Raw genomic sequence first — 20879 nt, 5'->3', positions numbered from 1 at the left:
ATAATGGAATATATTTTATTACAAATTTTAATTATAATTAATTAATTTTGTATAGTGTTCTGTTACTTTAATTTTTATTAGTTATTAAAAAAATAAGACATATTTTATAATAATTACTACTTTTTATTAATCCATCCAATAATTTGTTATTAATTATTCATTTTTTTTATTTTAATAATATTTTCTTAATATCATAATTTGTATTAAAACTGAGATTCTTAATTTTTGTAATAATTATTGTTTTTATAGATTCTTCCACTATTTCTTATTAATTAATTATATAATAGATAGTTAATATTATTTTGTATTAGTCATGATTAAATTGTATTTTTAAATTATTTATATTGTTTAAAAACATAAAATAGTTATGTTCTTAATTAACGACGTAGATTATCTCACATGTTATATGTGAGATGCATAGAATAGAAAACAAAGTGTGGACTAAACCACTTGCAGAACACCAATGGGGTGTGGTGTGGTGCAGGTCACCTATTTCCATCCTTAGTGCAAAACAATTCCTTTTGTTGTGGTGTGGTGTGGATTCACACCAAAATGTGGATGAGGACACACAACTCAATTTCTCATCCACACGGCAGAAAACCTCCTTATCCTCTCAAGGTATGAAATATCTAAAAGTCTTAAAACCAATCAATTGATATCATAAAAATGGTAATCAATCGGTTAGTATTCATCAAAATTCTCAAAGGTTTTGATTGGAAGATGTTCCGGTATCATACCTTTTTCACATTATAAATTATCCTCTTCACTATCTATGGTTTTGTTTTGGGGTTTTATTGTTCAGTCCACCCCAACAAATCTTAATTCTATCATACAGTTGGGATATGTGCCAATTCAGAATTGATGTCGATACACAAATGGTTATTATTATAATATAAGTTAGGTTGGCCCTTATGGTATATATAAACAAAAAGGTGGACTGCTTGGTTGTAATGTCTAGGTATATGTAAAAAACATATTGATTCAAAAGAGGATATCAGTCTTCTAACGTAGCTTCTGTGCAGCAGCTCGAACCATTGAATTAGTCGATCGGTATTTGCAAATTCAATTAATGCTGCATTGTCTGTATATACCAAAAGATGTAAAAATCCTTTTGTAACTTGAAGCCCTCTTTAAGAGGGCTCGAATTTCAGCATGTGCACAATAAGGCTTACCTTCTGCAATGATGTACTGCTCGGTGCATGTTAGGTCCAGCTTAGCTTGGTAATGTTTATATCTCTTATTTTAATGATGTATATTTCTATATGTATCCCTTTCCCATAAAAATAAGCTTCTATTTGGACAAATGGGAGTTTGTTTTTGAGTCCTGGTCTGTTAGCAGCAAACAACGCTATGCACCTCACTGTTTCTTGCCACGTGGCATCAACAATGGTCAATGGGGTTTTCAAAGAACAATTTGAAAAGTTTTTTTTTTCTCAGTTGTTGGACAAGTGGTATCGAACTGCAATATACGTAGCGTTGCTTTGTTACTAGCAAATCCGGACTCCTTTCTTCTATTCTATAGAGGGAGAAACTTATTATTGATTAGGGCTGTTCATAACAAGACTCAAATCAATCAAACTAACCATCCGGTCCGATCTGATCTGAGTTGGCCGATTTTTCTTTAGTATCGATCGGTTTTGGGTTATAAAAAAATATAAATTGATAGTTTGGTTCAGTTTCGGTTTTACTATATATTTCAACTTTATTTCAGAAATATATATATTATATATAAAATATCGGTTTTAATCCATCAAATCATTTTTAATTTTTAGACATCCAGCCTTTGTTTTCTTAGACTTCAATCCTTTACTGTTCACACCGAGAGAATCATTCATAAAACCGACCCAACTCGATTCCAACCGACCAGGTCGATTTTACTTAGTACTGGGTCAATTTTGATTTCATTTCTAGGAAAACCAACCAGGTTGGGTCGGTTGGAAAAACGCCAATAAACCAACCCAACCCGACCCGTAAACAGCCCTATTATTTACTATAAAATCATAAAATAGTGAAATTAAATGAATATTACAAACTAGCTAGAGTTGTAGACTTTCAGCCCAAATGGCCCAACCTTGGCTTATCTAGTCCTAAAGGCTATAACTCGGCAGATCTAACCCGAACCCGATCAGCCCAAACCCAATCTTTTACAAGGTTGGACCAGTATCCAAGAAACACGGGTTTAACCTAAACTTGAGTTAGGTTTCGGTTGATGCCTTAGATGGTGCAAACATGGATTGCGCCCAATCCAATCCAACAGAACCGGACCCTCCTTGACCTATAGCTCGGAGTACAAATATCCATCTAGCCCTGTAAATAGGTTTGGATTAGTTCGGGTCTATCGGATTGATCCCGAATACCGAGAAGCATTGACTGACAGCCTTAGTTTGGTTGTCTCCCCTACTAAATACACTTGAGGATATAGTTATCAGATGGGTTTAGGCCATGTAAAAATTGATCTTACTATTTCAGTGTTCCAGGGAATGTAGGACTACAGTGGACAGAAGTCTCATTGTTACTTTCTTACCCAAAAAGAAAGAGGTCTTATTATAGCTTAGAGTGGCCCATCTATCAATTGATGAAAAGTCGTTTAATAAATGACATACTTCAATTCTCGGGACCCAGTAATTGATGGGTCGGGCCCTTCAAAGCGGTTCTGGGCCACCTTGGTCCAGTTTTGTTCTGCAAGTTTGGTTTACACTAGTTTGATTTGGTTCACCCAACCGTTGACATTAAACGGGTCAATGGTTAAATCAATTGGGTTAAATGAATTTTGACTAAATCAACGGTTTTTGATAATCTGATGGATCTTAACTGGATCAAACCCAAAATTCTAGTCAAACGATGATTCGAACGATTAGATTGGCTGGATCAATGATGGGTTGCAAACATTGAGATATATATCATTCTCGGTTTGGATTTCCCAATGCTCAACCCTACACGTAATGTTCATGGTTTTCAGCCCTCGTGAGTGTAAAGACACAAATCATGTTGCCAATATGGTGAAAAGGTTTTTTGCTTGCAGGAAATCCCAACTTGCTTTGTTTTTTTGTAGATGATGAAGGAAGATTTGGTCCGACCTCACAGTTATGCGAGACGTGGCAAAAACAACAGCTCGGCAAAAGAGCCAAGCCTAAGGCGTGAACAAGGGGACACCAGCGGACCGATGTCCCTACGGGGGGCCCGAATTCACCTTTGGCCCAAAACCAAAGTAATCCGAATTAGCCAACCTTGTAACAGCTCGGGATATACCTCACCGAATTGGCCAACCTTGTAACAGCTCGGGATATACCTCGCCGAACTGGCCAACCTTGTAACAGCTCGAGAGTAACACCTGAATCAGGAGTGGCTTCACCCCACCCGGTTTGAAAGGGCCATCCTTATGCACTTCGCACACCGAAGTAGTCCCACTTCCACGCCAGGACCTTATTAGGAAGATCGTGCAGAAGCTTAAAACCCTGGCGAGGAGAAAGGTAGTACACCCGTCTTCCCCCAAGAAGAGAACCCGCCTGTCTCTTGAGCATCAAGATGGAGGAGAATATCTCTAAGTCCAAGGGGAAATTCTGCTCGCAGAAAAGGGAAACTGTCCCCACCAGGTTCCGAATAGAGTTCGGATGAAGTTGGCCAATGGTGACACCGAAGTGGTTTATAACTTCGACGAGAAGGGAGTGGAAAGGAAGTCGCAACCCCGCAGCGAGCTGCTCTCGAAAAATCACGATCTCATCAGGACCGTGTTCCCAAGGAAAACTACTCAAAGGAATAAAATATGTATACCCCCCAGGAAGGTTGTAAGACATAAGTACAGATTGAAGCCCCTCAGGCGTCATGGTCGAGGGACCAAACCTGTCTAGCATCTGACCTCGGTGAGAGGTAGACGCCAAACTGCCCGAAGCGACTCGGCCTACTGGTTCATAGTCCTCGAGTTCCACCTCAGGATCACCGAGGCAGTCGGGGGACACGGCTCGGTTGGTAGAACCTACGTCGGCCCTACTTGAAGAGTCGTCTGAACTATCAAAGCTAGACATTGAGGAAAAGGTGGATTCAGGAAGGTACTCACCGGAAGAAAGTTTTGAAGGCTCTGGAGACGGGAACAAGCCAAAGAACCTTGAAGGCTATGTAACCAGCCTTGACGCGAGTTGGAAAAAACTTGGACGCAAGCTGAAAAGTTGGACGCGAGCTCAGTAGACAAACCGCAGAAGTGACAAATCGACTGGGGTCCCCCCACTATTTATAACTACAGTAACCAAGAATCGACCGTGCAGATCAAAGACGATCCGACGACTCACGTTTTCGATGACCGCACGTCCCATAAGGTCGAGACGTCATTGGCACACGTCTTTCCGAAAATAGTGAAACGTCAACGCACGCCTTCTTGAAACCGACGTCGCGCCGACACGCGTCTTTCTGAAACTAACTGCGCCTCATGACTCCCTGACCGCCGCCCGCGCACGTACAACAGTGGCACGCCTTTTTGAATGACCCGCTGTCACGTCCCAACTGCGCGAATTTTTGAAATTTAAAACGCGCGCTGTCACAACCATCAGCATTTAAGAGTTGGCACGTTTCCAGCCTTCTTGGAAACCGAAGAACCCTAGAAAAAGCAACTCGCGCAGTCAATATTCAAAGGACGGGACAAATCCACCTACTACCTCGCGAAACTCCCCACACCAGGGCAAGACTCTTGGCGCGAGGAGTGGGGGGCAATTGATGAAGGAAGATTTGGCCCGACCTCATAGTTATGTGACACGTAGCAGAAATAACAGGTCGGTAAAAGAGCCAAGCCTAAGGCGTGAACAAGGGGACACCAACGGACCGACGTCCCTACGGGGGGCCCGAACTCACCCTTGGCCCAAAACCAGAGTAATTCGAACTGGCCAACCTTGTAACAACTCGGGATATACCTCGCCGAATTGGCCAACCTTGTAACAGCTCGGGATATACCTCGTCGAACTAGCCAACTTCGTAACAGCTCGGGATATACCTCGCCGAACTGGCCAACCTTGTAACAGCTCGGGATATACCTCGCCGAACTGGCCAACTTGTAACAGCTCGGGGTATACCTCGCGCGAACTGGCCTGCCTTGTAACAGTTTGGGATACACCTCGCCGAACTGACCTTCCCTATAGATACCTCCGAACTCAAGACTTCGCCTCGCTCACCACTCCGCATCACCTTCTGGGCACCAAAACCAAACAAGTAGTACCATGCCTGACACTGAGGAAGTCCGTGCCCGAGGGCGCCGCACCTGGCTGACTTGGGATATGACGCTTGTCGGCCGCACTCTAAACGGCCACCTGCCACTGCCATTTCCAGTTAGGGAGACGGTTAGGCAGTGACGGTTCTGTCCCAGCAGAAAGGACGACGGCTGACAAGGGCCTCGGAGCGAGTGTGCGAAGTGATTATAAGAGTCCCCTGCCCCCCAACAAAGAAGGTATGCAAACTTTGCGCTATCTGGTGTTATCTTGCTTTTGAAGGATTCTAACTTGAGCTTCGGAGCCTTTACACCGGGTTCCCCCCCGGAGCTTCCTCATCTCCTCCGTTTCAGGTTCCCTGCTACCTAGTTCAGAAGCAAGGTCGTTGACAACTAAAACAGGCCGGATCGCGCTTCATCAGTTTAACCTAGCCTAAGTTTCTTTTTGAGCTAGATTATTCATAATATCCAAATACTTTTTTAGTCCATTTTACATTTTTTTAATAATTTATACAATTCTAATAATTTTTAGTTTAATTCATCAATAATTATATATTGTATCCACATCCGACCCTAGTCCAATCTGAATCTGATGGATTTGGTTCCCCTAAAATCTGACTATTACTGGATCAAATTTGGATCCACGCATATTGATTGAGTCCATTCCATTTGCGACCCTAAGATGCATTTTAACCTGCAGTCTAACCCGGTGCAAAAGAGAAACGGCTATGTTACGGAGCATACGACGGTGCGACCTACTCTAAAATTCTTAAATTTCTATTATGGTCCTGAGTTTTTTTGTTTGGCAATGAAAAGCAAAAATCATTCATTAGTGAGAACGCGGTGCATCACCTCCTCCATGGTTATGCATCATAATTCATAACATCCTCCGGCTTTACCCTCTGTTGCAATAATAGAATTCTGACTGGGGACTATAACAAAATCATAACCAACATTACTAGTTACTAGTGAACACTTTAATGGAGAGCTCTTGTTGATATTGGCCCTGATTTATCTCAACATTTAGGTCCAATTGCTCTGGCTGTTGTGGGTCTGCTGGAGCATGTACCGTTGATCTTTAGAAACCCGAGTTTGGGGGTCAATGAATTTATTTAATAATACTCCATCATTTCTTGCATCCCATATTAATCTAATGATGATACAAAATCTTGCATAGAAAATATATTTTTCTAATAATTTTTGTGCAACAAATTCAGGATTGATTTCCAATTGTGCATGACACCAAACAACTTTTGAGAAAGGGAAAAAGAGAAGCAGTGACGTGTCTTCTTTTTTTGTATTTTTATTTTATCTATAACACCACCCCAATAAGCCTTTCAAGTGAAAACTCAGTATCTGTATGGCATTTTGGTGCTCTAGATTTTAGACCATTTGATGATGTTGGTTGTTGGTGCAATTAAGAAAGCCACATAAGCCGGTTTTACTGTATACATCTGTTGATTTCGGGTTCATAAAATTGTATCAGGATGATCTCCATGACTTAGAGGTACTCGAAGAAAGTGCATCGTAGGTATCATTGTTGATTAGATCTGAAACAAATACACCTGGTACGTGAAGGCCCAACATGGCATTTGGTGATTGGAATTGGTATTATTACCTGCTAATGTGGGGACCCAAAGATCAGTTAAACAAGGCTTTTTGGTCTTTTGACCAGTTGAAAAGGCCGAGTGACCAATGTTGAGAAAAAAAAGTTATAAAACAGTTAGTTATAAACTTTATATAATCAGCCAAAACGGAAGTTTGTATGTATTGAGTGTATCTATATTTTGAACACATGTGCATTGTCATGTTACATATGAATCTAACTGATGGTCATTCTCTTACTAAAGGAATGGAGCGGTGGACCTTGTGGCAAACTATTGAGGAATTATGTTCATTGCCTACTCCTATTAGGCAATGTCTCTGAAACCAACTCAGATGTTGAACCAGCAAATTGGTAGTTTACGGTTTGAATGGTTCAGTAAGGAAATATATTTCCATGAGTCACAGAACTACCTTGCGGTTGCGGACATCAATGAAACACGAATAATACATCAGCAGTATATATAATTCCAAAACAGCACATGAACTGTTATTTTATTGCCATCATTGTCTTACCAAAAGAAATTGCCAAAATTGGTGTGCCCATGTTTTATTGGAAGCTCACAAAGGAGTGCTATGATCATGGTCGCGGCAGAGGTGCAAGGGTAAAAATATTGAATTTACAAGTGTGAGAACTCTCAACTTCGAGTTGAAATGGGTAATTGTGAAGGTTATGTTCGTAAAAAGTCCACCTTAAGGGGTGGATTCGAGCCGAGCCGACTCGTAGTACGAGGCTCGAGCTCGAATTTGGTTCGAGTCAAAAGCTTATAAGCTCGAGTTAAGTTTGACTTGATTTTGAATTGAGAAAAATATTTTATAAAAATAAATATATATATATATATATTTATTTTTATTTGATATTTAAAATTTTAAAAATTATAATAATTAGTTATTATTATATATATAAATAAAAATATTAAATGTATTTATTATATATAATATTTTATCTGTATGTATGTATGTACGTATGCCTGTCTGTTTGTCTGTATGTACGTCTGTCTGTCTGTATGTCTGTATGTCTTTATGTATGTATGTGTTTTGTTAGACTCGACATCGGTTCAATTAATAAATGAGATTATAAATTGAGCTCAAGCTTAGCATGAAGCTCAGTTGAAACCGAGCCAAGCCTATCTTTTCACAAGTCAAGCTCGAGTAACTCGTGAAGAACTCAACTCGTGACCACCCCTAACCTTCTCGAACCCCTACATAGTAGGGATGGAAATTGAATAATGACCTTAATAAGGTGGCATTTGACAAATCTTTCCATGTGGTCTTCTAGGCTTTGGCAATCTCGGAAGACTAGATATCAGTCTTTTTTTTTTTTATTTGGTAATCAAAAGCTGATAAGACCTGAAGATGCATGTGTAGGAATAGATGTGTTAATTGGACTGGATTTGGTCCAATCCGATCCAGTCCAGTGTTAATCCATTATAAATGGACCAGGTCCACTCCAATCCAATCTAATAAATTGATTTCAACCCAAACCCAGTCCATTGACATATGTATTCTTATCTTATATCAATGGACCAGATATTCGCTTAATCCAACCCAATCCAATATAAATTTATTACGGATGGACCAGGTCCAATCCAATCTAATAAATATTTTGGGCTGGATTGGTCCAATCCATCCAAATTGATTTTGGACTGGATGGGATCCAATCCAAAACCAGTCCATTTACACACATATATACAAAGACCCAAAAAATTTGAAAACATTGATTTTCAAGAAGCTTCGAATAAAGTTTGCTGGTCTTTTTGCACGATAAATTGCCTCTAAACACATTTTTAAAGCCTGATGGAGTAAGCCACTTAACAAATGTTCATCGTCTTTAAAGACAATACCCCAAATGCTCAATACATTTCTTGGCCATTAGGGCTGTTGGAAGATTTTTTTTTAAAATATTTGGGCAAAGGACACCTAAGTTAGTAGTGCTTGTGAATTTATGCATTTTTAAATTAGACCTTCTCCCCATTTCACTTTTAGCACTTGTTTCAGAAGTTGTCAAAACACTGCTAATAGTATGATTACTTTATTTGTTCCATGGACATTACAGAGTTACTTCCATCCTTGGGTAAATATGAATTCATGGTTGCAATGTTTTTAAAACTGACCCAGAGAATGAGATGGTCAAGGGTCTGGTTCTCGGGTTGAATAAATGGTTGGCCCATTCTAATAAAAAAAATTAAAAAATAAAAAAGATCAAAACCATTTGAACGGTTTGAACGGTTAACTATCTAGGTCAGCGGTTTGCTGACCAAAATCAATGGATTTTAGGAAAAATTCAGTTTTGGGGAAAAATGGAATCAGTCACCTGACTGGTTTCCTATTTTTTCCGGTTTGACCATTCGGTCTGGTCCAGATTTTGACTTAATAAATTTTGGTTTTGATGTGCATGAACGAGTTTGGAGGTACGTAATAAATTTTGGTCTTGGTTCAAAGTATCGATATGTCTCCGTGTATTGGCAAAGGCATATTGGTACTTTGATACACATGGAGATGTTTTGTTTTAGTTTTTTTTTTTTCAAAAATTGGTTTTTGGGGAGTTAAAAAGTGTTTTTTATTAAAAAAGAGTGGGGTCCCGAAACACTTGTAAACAGGCATATTGGGACCCGAAAGACACGATACGATATGCCTTATACAGGGCATAACGTATTGATTTTTTGAACCTTGATTTTGGTTTTGATGTGCCAATCACAAGACTATTTATGACCCAATTTGGAGTGCTTATAAAGTCTTTGTTAGGTAAATAATAAAGACCCCCTTATAGTATGGAGCCAATGACAAATACGTCTTGAACTTTCATAACTTTAACCTTGCAATAAATACCCCACTCATCGTTATGTTAGATGACATAATGCTTTAAATTTTCAAAATACCCACCTAAGTTTTCTTTATTTTTCCTTTTCTAGCCCTTTTCTCTTAAACCCTAATTGACCAAAATACCTCCATATTCTCTAAAGGAAACCAATTAAAATAATCAAAATTTTTTTCTTGATTTATTTTAATGACATGAATGCCTCTCTTCGTCTTAAAATATACAAATTATCCACTCCTTTCCCCAATAAACCAAGAAAAAACAAATGAAACCATAAATTTATAGCTACCAAAAAGAAACCTCTACGATCTCATTTGAATATTAAATTCATCCAAAAATCTACAAGGATTTCAATGTTATATTTAGAAACTAATTGAATAATAAATTATTTAAATAAATTAAAGATGAATATTTTGTTGATTAAAAAGATTTTAAACAGCTGAATGAGAATCTTTTTTTGAAGTTAATCGAACCTAACTCTAATGGAATAGTTTATCGCAAACGAAAATTCAGGAGGTATTTGTCAATGACCTTATAGTACAAGGAATGATGGCTCAGTTGAGATGGTGAGTCTCGAAAATAAGTGGCGCAGGATCAAATCCATGAAAACACATTTGCGGTATAGCCAATGGGCACGTGCACATGCTCTGTTTGTCTATAATGCAGACTCTGTAATATCAAGAGAAAAGTAATTTTATTGGAAAACAGTCGTTTTTTTTGTTAATATATTAAATAATATTATCTTATAACTAGAACTAAAAATCTTTGGGAAGAATGAGTAATGCACCAACCAGAAATTGAATGACTAATCCAAGAGAGATTTTTTGATGTGGGTCGTGATTGCGGTGAAAAAGGGATCATGTTGAGGAGTGTTTGGTTAATCGATCCGTATATTCACCTTTTATGGAAAATTTCGTTTTCAGTAGGAGTAAACTTCCACAGAGCTTCGGCATTGAACCACTCACCACGCCAACAACAGTGATGTAATTCGCTCTCTGTTTCTGGAGTGGAATCCTCACTTACGCTCATCTAGTACTGTTTATCAGTACTAGATAGTAGATACCGTATGGCTTAACTAAAACAGAACCACAAATAGCTATTTATTTGATGGAAGCCCCTCGGTCAGGACTCAGGATAGCAGGACCCATAAATGGACCGGACCCCTTCATAACTTGCCATCTGTACTGTGTTTCAGAGATCAGAGCTACCACTGTGTGGGTCCAGATTAAAACATTTGATATATCTAAAATCAGCACGATTAGATGAATTCTATCCAATTTGACTTGCCCCCGCCCCCCCTTCTTCCAGAACCAGCATGATTAGATGGCAGCCCCTAACACCGGACTCATAAAGGATAAGGACCTATCAATTGGATATGTACTACTTCAGAGAGTTTTGCACAGAAGCAGCATGATTAGGTGACCTTGAGCCAACTGACTCACGCATTCTCTTTTCAGCTTTCTGTTTGGATGGGACATTTTTTTCCCGAGGTCCAAATGTAAGCTTCAGAAACATTTATCTGCTGCCCTTCAAACTGAATCCCTTCTCAGACCCCAAATTCCCAATCGTCTTGCACAGAGCTTTAGTTCATATCTATCTGTCCATCCGGTTCAGCATATCCAAATTCAACCCATTTTGTAATCACTAATCAGATTGAATATAGATCTACCCCAGTTCGGTCCAATGAGAGCCCAGCTTTTTTAATAAAGGATCATGGATTCATGTACCGTATAAATGATTTTTAAGTCACTGTATTCATAAGATATAATATCAGAATCATTCTTCGTTTATATTGTTAATAATTTATAATTTTTTGCTATTCTTATTTAATTGATTGATCAGGATAATAGGTCATTAATAAGATTGATATAATTGTTCACTGTCCTGAGATATCAAATTTAAATACAATGGTTTGAAGTTTGAACCATCACCAACAGAAGGGTTTGAAAAATCCAGTTTTGGGTTCGACCAGATTGCTTTCGTCTTGGGACAATGGATTGAATGGCTCAAATATTCATATTAATGGGAATAAAGTTTGACTGAACAGGATGATTGTTCAACAGGCTGTGGAATCAATGATAAGATTTGGCTGAACGCCAGTACTTAAATACATGAATTCACACTTTTTATAGAGAGACGCATGAATTTATTACTGCTGAACAGCCATAACATTAGTCCGAATTCTGTTAATGGTGGATTGGGATACGATATGTGGATTACTTTGGATCAAAACTTAGTTATACACCTGTATTTATTAGATTGCAGAAAAAAATGGTTCCTAAAATTGAAGAGAATTTATGCGATTTTTTATAACCAATGGAGGTGAGAATTATTGTAACATGGGCGAATAGTTGGTTAGTAGGATAAGCCGGGTTGCGGGGTTGGGCATGAGTGTAATCGGGTTAGGGCTAGGTTGGTTTTAGAGATGTCCATTTGCCAGTGTTAAAATTATAAGCAAAGGTTTTTATAATTGGGCTGGACATGGAACTATTTCGGGATTGGTTCTTGGGTCGAACAGTTGATCATCCAGTTTGAATGAATGACTTGTTCTAATTTAAAAAAATAGAAAAGGCCAAAAATTATTGTTTAGATCAACAGTTCCATAGTGATAATGCACGTACATTCCTATATATTGAGGGTGTTTGGTTCCGTTTATGTTTATTAGTAAACATTTGTACTGTGTGATTATAAAACAGAAAAATACATTTAATAAAAGCGTTTATAATATATAAACAATATTAAGCACCACATCAACAAAATGTCAAAAAAAGGTTTATCCATTTTAAGAAACTCTAAAATGAAACTTCATGAAGAGAGACAACATAAACTGAACCATTTGTTAATCGAACATCTATTTAGAACTACAATAAATATTTGCCAAATATATACATTATCAATTTGAATCTTTTAATCCTATCCTGATTCACAAGTAGAGCGGTTTGGGGCAGGAAATGGTTATTACCAAACCCGAACCGTACCTCATAAATGTCGAATACATGATTCTTGTGCTGGGCTTTCACACCTTCAAAGTTCAAATCCAGATTTCCTACAGTTTATGTTTCTATCATCCTTCTAGTAGAGTTTACATCCTCTACGGGTTACTCCGCATACACATCATATCCGTACAACATGGGCCCCATAGCCATGCTGACGCGGTAGTATCAAGATTGACAGATTGTCTCATGTATCGTACGGTCTTGGGGTCTTCGTCTTTACTGTCTAGGATTTTCGTCCGGGAACCGTAGAGGATTGAGGATTCAGAGTGGAGAGTGGAGAGTCTCGCGGGTCGCGGTTCGTTGGTGATTGCCTGAAACAAATTGCATAATGTATATCCGTTGGATGAGAATCAAGAGAAATCACAAGATCTATACCCGCCCATGTACTGCATCGATTTTCTTGGATTCCAATTTAATGGTTGACGGAAGTCGTACTTACCTAAGCTGTTCCGTCGTTAAGATTTAAGAAAACTGTTAACACCGAAAGTCCAAGTCCAACATGCCACCCACATTAGCTTTAATCGTGCCGCGTGGAACTGGAATTACCTCGCGCGTGCGAATCAAATCTACTATCTCCGGTAAACATGTGCGAGAAGTAAAGTAGAAAAGTGGCACGGGGTCACACTCTTTGCGAAGCCGAAGCCCGGATTAGGATGAACTTGGATCCTGATCCCAAACGCTTGGATCAGAATCTTCTTATCCTTCGATTCCAACAACTTGTCTTTTCTTATGTAGTCTCTGATCAGAGAAAAGATTCCAATCCAAGCGTCAATAGCTGGAGCCTCAGATAGGGGTGCACTTAAGAGACGAGCCGTCAAGGACACGTGTCATAAGTGGGCCCGTGGATATATATGGAGAGAAGGGCCAGAGAGAAGAGAGCTGAGGGCAGGGGGTTGGGTGAGCATCTACTCCAACGCCACATAAAACCGGAAAACCGGATATATAAATTCATTATTTAAAACCAACAGGTATTCTTCGTAACCATTTTTTTCTTCACACTTCGCTTTTTCTCTTTTTTCTGTCTCCTTCTCCCCCACCTCTGACCTTCCCTTCTTTCTCTTCCACACCATCCCCTTCTGTCTGTTTTCCTCTCTGCTCTACTGATAACGAGATGATAGAAGACGAGTGGGTTAAAGCGGCCTTCTCGGACGATTATTTGGTGGCCGAGTTGTTGATGCGTCTCAACAAGGCGGAAGAGCACGCGTCCCCCACGGTGAAGAGGCTGGCGGCGGTGCCTCCGCTCGGCTGGGGCGTAAGACAGCCGCGGTCCAAGCAGGTAGTGAGATGCAATATTGTGCAGGCCAAGAAGGAAGGCGAGTCGTCGACACGGGCGAGTCCCACCACGCCACTGTCGTGGAGCGGTGGCAAGTCTTTTAGTGGTGGTGCAGCCGACGATGGGTGCGAAGAGTCGAGCAAACCATCCAAGAGGCCAAGCGGCGGGAGATCTAAGGTTAGTTTCATTCTTTTTCGACTCTCTCGTTCCTCCTCTTCCGTCGGTCGGTCGGTCGGTGTCACTTTTCCGGTTGCCGGATCTTTCTGAGTCTTAGTTTCTTGGGGGTTTCATTGACCAAAATACCCCTGATGCTTTACTGGTTGGTAGTTGGTACGTGGTTGTCCTCTATTTGTCGAGTCGCCGGTGTCGTTGGATTGTTTTTTCCGTTTTCGTTTTTTTAATTTTATCAAGACTACAATCCCCGTGAATGGACGCATTTACATCAAATCGTTGGGCGCTTGGGCCGATTTCAGATTCTCAGAGCACGCAGCCTGTTAGTTGTTTTGGATTCCTTCCTTTGTATCAGCAGAGGAAATAGCTTCTGCTTTTGTGCGAAAGAACGAGTAGGACGAACAGCCGAAGCAATGCTGATACATCGATCTCCGGGGTAGTCTCGTCATTTCACCAGACGGATCATCCGTAACCTCCGGTCGTAGCATCTTCGATTATTCGCTTCCAAATCTTATTTTTGGAATTTAAGCGGACTAGATTGCCCCTGTGAACGATTGAATTACCATCGGAAGGTCTTCGGGTCAGAGCAAAGGATTTTAAAGGTCTCCTTCACGTTTTTTTCTCTCCTGTTTTTGGTCACCTGTCATCCATGTTTTTGGTTTTCTGGGCATCAGACAGTGGCTGAATGCAAATTGACTACCATGCCCCCCAGAATTTCGCTAATACTTCATCGTCGCCCAGGGACAAACCCGGTAGAATGCGTCTTTGGTCATTACCGAGAACCCGGAAAGTGTCCACTGTCTAGGGTCATCGTCGCGCGGTCACTCTCCTCTTCTTTTTGTCTAGGGTTGAGGGTTCTGTATCAAGTTTCACCTTTTTAAAATGACGAATACGCCCCTCCAGAGTCAAAACCCTCTTTTCCTTGGGAAGTCATAAATAGGGACCTTTCCGTCAGAGGGTTGCCGATTATTTTTTATCGCAAACTATTTTCTCGGTGGCGTGATGTCGTGTGGTTAAGTGGTCCCCACTCAGCTCTTGTGAGTTAGCGAGAGAGATGGCGTTAGGTCTATGTTCGGTTTGGTGTAGTAGTGTTGTTAGTGTTGTTGTGAGAGAACAAGAACTACGTGTAAACGGCGATGTTTGGTGTTTTGCACGGCTCAGATCGATGGCCTCCCATCTCGATCTGTCGTTCCATCGTTAATGCCTCTTTTATTGTCAGCTTCTATTATTTACTTATTTTCCCCCGTTTTTATTAAAAAAATTATTACCTCGACGGAGAGATTTGTTAACAAAGTTGGACACCCAGTATTCTACCTTTTGCCTTCCGTTGGATGTGGAGGGAGTGGATCTCGAGGTGACGCCTGGTTCGGGAGATCGGATGGGATGACAGGTGGCGGACATCTATGGTGGCCTTGGTTGTGGGATTCATTATCTGATGGGTCCTACCCCGTATTTATCTGATTTTTTTTATTGTATGGCACAGGGAGAATGGGAGAGATGTCCGTTTGCGGTGGGTCCCACGCGCCCACTGGTTGAGTCTGTTAGACTTGTGGTTGTCTCATGGTTGTTTCTTTCGTTGCACCCCTGCAGATACGTCTAGGTGTCTAGTCTACAGTCTACAGTGTATACCAACCAGAGGGGAGAGAAAAATAAGGAAGAAAAAGAGCGGAGGACTCTTTCATGCATGGAAATCTGTTTTGACCGTAGATTCGGATGACGTATCCGACCGGTCAGTTCGGGACGACCTAGGGAAATTAATCTACTCGATCGATTCTAGCCGTCGGATCGCGTCGTTTGTCTGTTTCCACGTGTGCTTGATTTAGATCTAAAAGACTCTGTGCGTCCACCTCAGTGGACCCCACTCACGTAAACTGTTGGTCAGTTGGGCAGTTATTCTGTGATATTCGGGCTTATGTGCGGCTGCCACAGACAACCGACCAGACAAGAGGCTGCTCCCATTTAATTCTTTCGGTTTCTTGTTGCAGTGTATTACGGATTTACTGTGACAACCCTGTTGCTTTTCATTTTGAGTTCTGTTTGGGCTAGTTTTAAGTTCTTTGATTTGTTCGTTACTCATCTATTTCTGCCGTTTCAGGTCACCCCCACAAACGAAAACACTACCGCCACCACCACCACCACTAGGAGATCAAGAAGGAAGAAGGTATTATTATTGAAGTTTGTTACTAATAGAATGTAACGGATTTGGATGGTTTTGAGTTCTTTTGACCATCCAATCACATTAATTTTTTGTAGTCCCCTCTACAGTCCTGTGCAAGTCTGAACAGATTTCAGTAGGTTGAACTGAAGAGTATTTATTGATCATTTTTCAGACATTTGCGGAACTCAAAGAAGAGGAGAGTTTACTATTGAAAGAAAGGACGCATTTGAAAAGGGTCTGACTCTGCTCTCTTCCCCTCCTAATAGAACATTCCTTTTTGTAAATTTGCCATTTGGGGATGCTGATTCATGCCACCCATTTGATAAACAGGAATTGGCAGCACTACGGATCACTTTGGAGGAACAGAGAACACGAAATGAGAACTTGAAGAGAAGGAAGGTGACTACCTCTTTCTTTTGTTGTTTGCTTTGTTTACCTTTTCGAATTTAGACCTGTTTCTTTTACAAAGTTCTCAGGATTCCATCTTTACTTTACCCTGATGCGATATGAATTCCAATCTCCAGGCAATACAACTGTGTTGAAACATTTCTTTTCAGGAGTCAAATAACTTGACCGTGCATCTGTCACTGTTGTTGAAAATTCGTTTAGTTTTGTCGTTAAGATAATATTAAAAATATTGTTTCATAGAGAAAGTCTCCGAAAAACTCTTTGCAATCTAAGATGATCATATATGGCTGAATAACCTAACATGCAAATTTTTAAAACGAAGATACTCTGGCAAATTATTTGGTGGCACTATTACATAGACGCTTTGCCTACAGTTCTATGCCCTAAGGCTATGTTTGGTTTGAAGGAAAATGTAGGGAAAGGAAGGGAAGGGTAGGGAAACCTTTACAAACCTTGTATTGGTTTCCCTGTCGTTCCCTTCCTTTCCCTACCTTTTCCTTCAAACCAAACATTGCCTAAAAGTATGGTGGGATCGATTCAGCTTTCTTGTTTTGACTATTTTGTTGAGACACCATGTATGTAGTTCATAGAACTAAGGAGCAAGGCATCAAGTGTTGCTTGCTAGTATTGCCGCTGGAATACTTATCTGAGAATTAAAGGTAAACTTTAGTGACTAGAGTTCAATTAGTTGTTTCTCTCTTTTATTCCATTTCGAATATGTTCTGAGATGAGTTACAGGCTGTCGCAGTGCTTATGATTTGACCTCATGTGACCGCATGTGAAATTGTTTGTGCTAAAAACTTAACCGGGTGATTACCCAGCCTTGAATATTTAAGGAAGATGCTAGAAATTTTGGATGAGAGTCGTGATGAGATGGTACAATCAACTATTTGTTTGATTTTTGGTGTGAAACATCTCCCTTAGATTTACCCCTTGATTGCCGACTCAGAGAGACACGACTAAACAAAGAGAATGTAGCTTCTTTCACAATATGAGTGAAAGAAACTTACGTAAAAGGAGTTTCCTACTTTACGTTTATTTGTTGTTTTGCTGGTGAAATTTGAAATGGTGTGACAGAGCACTTAATTTTACTCTACTTTGATACTATGCAGCTCGATTTGCAAAACCAATCGGCTAACAAAGCGGTCACGCCAAAGGAACCACTCTGTGATGGACGCCAACCTATTGAATCAGTATCAGTTGTGGACACTCCTACAGGCGAGCCAACAACTGCCCCACCCAATGAGCTTGATGCTGCAGTATGTTCATCTCCTCCTTCCGAATCGCACGAAGTACGAAATAAAGATGTTTGCAGCAGCGAGAGTCTCTTTGTACTGCCTGATCTAAATCTGCCTCTGGAAGATGATTCCGGCCCCGAGGATTTATATGGAATGAGCTAGGAAAGAAACCCACAATCATCCTCTCTTTTCTCCAAGCAACAGTCACTGAAACAGAAGCTCAATCAAAAGGGGATACGCCATTGGCACTGATGACCCTGCAAGTTGGGCCAGTTGTCCTAACTGTACATAGGAAGAATCCATATCTTCCATTGGAGGAAAAATTAGAAATAATACCGCCGACTACAGTTGCTGATTGTTGGCGGTGAGTCGCGAAGAAGGTACTGAGGGCAGCATTGTAGGGATCCTAACCATTAGATGTTGATAGATTCTTTTTTGTAGGTTTCTGCATTTGTCCAGAATTTTTTGGGGCCGACCCTCATTACTTGTTTTTTTCTAATATTTTTCCTCGAAAAAGTTACATATAAAAGTGTAATTAAATGAATCATGGAGGGCTCAGATAATGGTCACCTCTCTTGAAACATTTTGTATCTAAACCGGACAGAGTTTCTGTTCCCCACTAGCTGCTGGATTAGTTTTTTTTCGCCAGATTCTCTGCCGAATTTATCATTGTTTGTAGTACAATTATGCGGGTTTATTGAACCATTCAAGTTCTTCTGCAACTGTTTTCAGACTCGGCCATCGATTCTCTCATCAGTCACAACTTTGAAATTTGAGCGTGATGGAGGTAATTCTTAAACTGTTGGCTCAGATGAACTGGGCCTTGTAAGAAGCAACCTAACTTGATTTGATCCATTGAGGCCAGCAGCAAATGGAGGATGTAAATGCAGTGACCAAGACGGACACCGCCAGTACAAGCTGCAATTTCATAATGGTTGAAGCGTGACCTTCAATGATTCATTGGTCTATGTATGGGCCCTGGGCCCAGTAGCACGCTGCAGGATGCTAATTCGTTTATGCATTTAGTGCATTCACCTTCCGATGGTGTGTCTTGGAAGGGAGGGAAGGTGGGTGGGAGCTTCCCCTTTTTTGTTTGGTTCATATGAGCGTGAGAATTTTGGGGGTTGGAGGATGCAGCCATAACTCATAGGCCATTTGTCTCGCTTTCAGAAGACTGGGATCGTTAATTTGGATGTACAGACTTGGGAAGGCCAAAATGGTGAAAATACCACCTTGAGCGCAGCTGCGCAAGAAGACAACTTTGTTCACAGTTCACTGCATTTGTTTAGTACGGTGGATAAGAAGGAATTCCAAGTCGAACAAGAAGACAATTTAGGGCTGCCGACTGCCTGCACTGCACCCCGCGTGGAGCTTATCGATTGGTCTGTTCTAGCTCCAACATTGTATGTGTTTTTTCGGTTCTGTTTGGGCGGTGGAAAAGATGGAAGCTTGTAGTAGGGGCTAGCTTTATGCTTTCATGGTTGGGACCTTGGGGGTGAGCAGACACAACACACCAGAGGTGGGTTTTTCATTTTTGTGGTGGAGTCTGGATTAGTGAGTGGATTAGAGGAGATAAGGACGACTGTAGATGGAGATAGTGCGGTTGGCATTTGGTTTAGTGGACCCAATTCTTTCGATCCTAGCTTTCTCAAACTATGGTCTGGATTCTGGATAATCGTGGAGAATGTTCAAAGCATTGATACGACCGATGCTGAAAAATCTCATATCGAGCGAGCGATTGAAAGCATCGATACTCTCTCTCTCTCTCTCTCTGTTTTACAGAATACAGACCTTCAGTTTTAGTGAACCCCATTACACTTCCGTTGTTTAAACTTGACAGATGTCCCCTGATCTCCCAAACTCCCTAGTCCAAAACCCAATCCCTACTCCATCAGGCCGTCACCTGACAATTGACACTGCAAGGTTTTTGACTTTCCACCATTCGGATCGTTGATTTATTAGACCAGAATTTGTGGTGGAAAAAAACCCAATCACATGATTGAATGCAAAATTAATTTACTTATTTTTCCACCTTTCTCTTCTCTCATAGTTTTATTTTTTTTTACTTTGACCCCAGTCTTGGACCATTACAAGAGGATTCAATAGTGTAGTTTTATTTGTTTGTTTATTTATTTTAACAATTTCGAGGTTCTTTTCTCTCTCCATTTATTCTTCACTTTGGTAGGTTGATTTCGACTGATAAAAGGGGAAGATTTTTCACGTGAAGGGAGCATGGCCCTGATGGTGGATGCAATTGTGCTGGGTTGTGGTGCGTGGGTATGATGCCTAATAAATTCATAACCAATCAATCTGCACGACTGCATCTTTTTTTTCCAAATTCACGTGAGAGATCTGATGGGTTGAACTTTTGAAAACGGGTCAGCCCTGTATGTTGAACCGGTATGAGCCGGCAAGCAGCAAACAAATCAGAGCTGGTTGCTCTGTGATCTGTTAGACTGTTAGGCGCTGGGGCCCCAATCTCGCCTTGTGGCCCGAACAGGAAGTTGGGAACCTTCTTTATTCACAGAGAACTCTTAGAGAAGAGAGGAAATGAAATGGGAATTTTTTATGCAAACACAAGTGTGTACCAACTTGACAACGTGACCCTGACCGATCATAAGTGAACATGGCAACATGCACAGCTTTGTTCCGTACACAGAGGGTCACAACACATGCTGGTCTATGTGTATGAAAAGCTGCCGTGTTCAAGTGTGATTAGTTACACAGCCAGATTCACACAGCAGATCCCAGATCCCAGTACTTGAAATCTGGGCCACATAACCTTTACATGGGTCGCACAGTCAATAACTTCTATTGCATCCTTATTCCTGACCAGCATTCACACATACTTGGGCCAATGTTCGCGAGTGCTTAAAAATAAGTATTTATTTGGGTCATTAATCATTTATTTGTATTCGCGAAATAAATCCGTTCAATTTTTTCTTTTGTTTTTTTAGTATTTATACAATAAGTATCTATTCAATTTTTTCTTTCAAAATTATCTCTAATTGAATTCTAAAATACCGC

The 20879-nt window shown here is 40.5% G+C and overlaps 1 protein-coding gene across 1 annotated transcript; it reads left to right on the top strand.

Moving 5' to 3' along the window:
- Nucleotides 1-13577: 13577 nt before the first annotated feature.
- On the top strand, nucleotides 13578-18500 carry LOC148869570 (uncharacterized). Its single transcript, XM_088967297.1, has 5 exons — nucleotides 13578-14054; nucleotides 16144-16209; nucleotides 16379-16441; nucleotides 16537-16605; nucleotides 17727-18500. Exons 1-5 carry the CDS (start codon nucleotides 13716-13718, stop codon nucleotides 18012-18014), a joined length of 825 nt encoding a protein of 274 aa, XP_088823423.1. The 5' UTR covers nucleotides 13578-13715; the 3' UTR covers nucleotides 18015-18500.
- The last annotated feature ends 2379 nt before the right edge of the window (nucleotides 18501-20879 follow it).

The sequence above is a fragment of the Nelumbo lutea genome, chromosome 2 (assembly GCF_056320005.1).
Source record: "Nelumbo lutea isolate HS-2025 chromosome 2, American lotus-T2T, whole genome shotgun sequence".
Lineage (NCBI taxonomy): Eukaryota > Viridiplantae > Streptophyta > Magnoliopsida > Proteales > Nelumbonaceae > Nelumbo > Nelumbo lutea.
Note: the sequence above shows the minus strand (reverse complement) of the source record. Positions and strands in the feature narration are given on the sequence as shown.